Source organism: Aplidium turbinatum, chromosome 10, assembly GCF_918807975.1.
Source record: "Aplidium turbinatum chromosome 10, kaAplTurb1.1, whole genome shotgun sequence".
Lineage (NCBI taxonomy): Eukaryota > Metazoa > Chordata > Ascidiacea > Aplousobranchia > Polyclinidae > Aplidium > Aplidium turbinatum.
Window position 1 is genome coordinate 3,752,114 of NC_137481.1, and position 3,388 is coordinate 3,755,501.

Here is a 3,388-nt window from a genome sequence, read left to right on the forward strand (position 1 = left end):
TGATTTACAATGCTTCTACGAGGATTTTGACAAAAATTACTCTCAAGAAACACAAAAAATTGTCAATAGCCATAATTTGACAAATTTTGACTTTTTTGAAAATTTTGACTTTATTGTCAATTTTGACCTATAAACTGCTTAGAAACAGTCCCTTAGGTGCTGAAAACAACTTTATTCTTGGATTCGTGGATAGACGAGGTCCTTAAAAAATTTTGACTTTATTGACTTTTGCGGGCCCTACTTATCACTTCATGTCTTGGGCGATTTGCCAACGCAAGCAGTTGTAAATGGTGTATTTTCAGAAGAAAACTTTTTACTGCACGACACGGGTGCCGCCACAGGAAGCCGGAGAATACTAGTTTTCGGAAGGGAAAGCAATCTGACATGGGCAAGCAACCCAACTGATGCGAATTACCTGTTTATGGATGGAACGTTTAGCATCACACCACCTCTGTACAACCAAGGGCAGGTAAAATTAAATTACGCGATTGTTATGTCAATGTTGCGTTGTCCAAAACATCAAATTTTGAAAAATCACATTATTAAATCCTTACCTTTTTTATGGTTTCATAGCTCTACGTGGTTCTTGTAAAGAGACAAGGTTGGGTGCTGCCTCTGCTGTACGCCTTACTACCGAATAAAAGTAGACGGACTTATCAAGCTTTCTTCGAAATAATGCGTCATTTGATGCCAACACTAAACGTAAGTCCAATGAATTGCCTTATTGTAGCTTTTACTGATTTTTACGTTACCACCAGTTGGCTTTACGCTCATACACAGTTGTAGACTGCAGTTACGAATTTACGCTTAGACCTTATTGATGTCTTTTGTAGCCAATGGGAATTTCAATGGATTTCGAAACGGCGGCGTTCCAGGCAGCCAAGGACACTTTTCCGTCAACGCAAATATTCGGGTGCTTGTATCATCTCACCCATAACATGCAAAAGCACCTCAACTCAATACCAGGAGCTATTCGGCGTTACCGCAATGACTCTGAGTACGCGCTCCATTGCAAAACATTAGTGGCGGTGGCTTTCGTTCCAATTGCACGCGTGGAAGAAGCATTGATAGCTTTGGAAAACTACTTGCCGCAAGAATTGCAATTTCTGATCGATTGGTTAGAAGACAACTATGTAGGTGAGCATTGAGCCGCTTCAGGTTTGAGCTTTGGTTATCTAATTTATTGCATAGCCTATGCTTGCAAACTGCTTGTACTAAAATGCATTTAGTTTAAGTTAACCTTTGTAAGGCTTTAATAAGCTAGTTACAAACTTAATTCTATGGAACATAAAATAGAATGATAATAAAAGATGCGCTCATACTAAACAGCATGCAACGTTTCCTAGCCACTGCACTACAGTGTGAGTAGCAGACTCATCGAGTAAGCAGAGTCACGTAGCAATCTACCAGCCACAAGCACAGTAAAAGAAACACGCTAGCAATAATGGCAACGCAATAATAACGCAATTTTACGACACTGCTTCTTCGATTAGTCTAACTTACTTGATGTTACAGCTTAATTCACGTTAACCATTGCTTGCTTTGTTTAGGGCGACAACGAAACGGTGGCGGGAGACGAAACCCCATGTTTCCATTGGAAATGTGGAACGTTCACGACCGAGTGCTTCATGACCAGGTAAGCTGCTACACTGACCGCTGAACCAGATATGATTCGCGGTTTAGGCACAGAGTTATGCAGAAGAATGCGTCCTGCCTTGGTGTAGAGTAGCTTACGTTCCTTTACAATAGGTTGCTATGACTCATCATTCATATGTGGTCACAGCGGTAAACCATAATCTCTTCGTGGGAAAATTGTAACATAAGATTCCCAAATCCGTTCGTCTGTATATAATGACCGAAGAAACACACACATTGAGCCCCGATAGCTCAAATGGTTAGCGCGTCACTTCTGGAACGAAGAAGCTTCAAGATCAAGCGGCGCTGGTTCAACTCTCGGGGTGTGCGCTTGAGCAACGCACGTTAAGGACTGCTCTCCATTCAGCGGCATCTAATGGATGGAATAGTTCCCCGGCAACAAGACTTCAACAATCGGAAACTTCACTCTGTCAATCTCGGTGACCGGGCCTGCGTCAGTGATTCAAAGCCTCTACAAGTATGCGAAACTGCCAGGATTAAGCTCTGCAAGAAGCTTTCCCAGTCCGAGGATAAAGATTCAGTCAATCTTTTCAAACAGTGTAGCCTATTTCTGTAAAATTAGCCCGCGGCTATCGAAATGGGTATGCAATGCCTACACCTCTAAAACTGTCACTACGATACAGATTACTTGGATAAAAGACGGAGAATTTGTCCAGCTAGCAAGCACCAAATAAACCAGTTAAATGTGCGACCGACTTCCAACAAACAACTTCGAGAATGAATCAGAAAAATTTGTGATAACTCAAAGACACGAGAGCAGTTCGTGACGCAATATTTCATGTCCAAACAGGTCTCAAACTGAAACAGGTTTAAACCGGTCTGACACGAGTCTTACGGACGATGGTGCAATTTTGGCTCATGTTTTAGGAATTTCCATGACGTAATATTCAGTAGACCCGAACGGTTTCTACATGACGTTTGACCAGGCGAACAACCGTCTGTAACAATATGGTAATGCAGTGTTGGTTTTTAGGATCGAACAAACAACCATGCCGAAGCCGCACACAGGAGAATCCAAAGTGAGCTGGGAATGGACCACCCAACACTTTGGAAATTGATTGACAGTTTGCGGAAGGTGCAAAAATCTCGTGACCTGGAGTACGAGCAAATGATTGCTGGATATGCTCCGCCAGCACAGCGTAGAAAGTACAGAGATGCAGACGAAAGGCTGTTAACTTTGGTGAATCGGTTCATCGGGAGAAGTGGCGGCCCCAGTCAAACAATGTGGGAGTTTCTAAGAGGAGTGAGCCACAACTTCCACATGGGACCTTAACATTTCAAATTACCTTTTTTATGTTCATTGTGTTTTATATTTATTTGCAGTGTTTGATTGCGCATTTTCAGTATTTATTAATTGTTTAATAAAAATCTTTATCCTTCCACCTCGTGTAGCCTACCTTCTCAAACAAAAGAACTTGCTGTGGGTTCTTTGCTGTAGCCTAGGCTACTTGCAAAATCAGGCACTGCACACCAAAATTTTAACCACCCGCTTCAATATAGGCTACGGTATGATTTTACTGATGTTTAGTGTAGTTATTATTTGACTTAATTGTTTCGCAACCACCGAGGTCAAGACGTTTAATCTAAATAACCAGACATTTTTCACACAAATCTGTTGTATTTACGCCGTAAAAACATCTCATGTGATCGACGTAGACGCACAATCTTGACATCAAATGAAAGCATACATCTTCAGCTATCCGAAGATGCAAAGCTTTGCAATAAAATTTAA

General features: G+C 41.5%; 1 protein-coding gene across 1 annotated transcript; it reads left to right on the forward strand.

Moving 5' to 3' along the window:
* Nucleotides 1-656: 656 nt before the first annotated feature.
* LOC145778772 (uncharacterized) lies at nt 657-3,026 on the forward strand. The gene is made up of 4 exons (XM_082590349.1): nt 657-702; nt 834-1,137; nt 1,551-1,636; nt 2,630-3,026. Exons 1-4 carry the CDS (start codon nt 676-678, stop codon nt 2,927-2,929), a joined length of 717 nt encoding a protein of 238 aa, XP_082446475.1. The 5' UTR covers nt 657-675; the 3' UTR covers nt 2,930-3,026.
* Nucleotides 3,027-3,388: the final 362 nt, after the last annotated feature.

Bases quoted from the DNA above. Each gene is read 5' to 3' on its own strand.
- LOC145778772 (XM_082590349.1), top strand. From the start codon at position 676: ATGCGTCATTTGATGCCAACACTAAAC. The intron at 703-833 runs GTAAGTCCAATG...TGTCTTTTGTAG, and splicing joins ATTTGATGCCAACACTAAAC to CCAATGGGAATTTCAATGGA. The intron at 1,138-1,550 runs GTGAGCATTGAG...TGCTTTGTTTAG, and splicing joins GTTAGAAGACAACTATGTAG to GGCGACAACGAAACGGTGGC.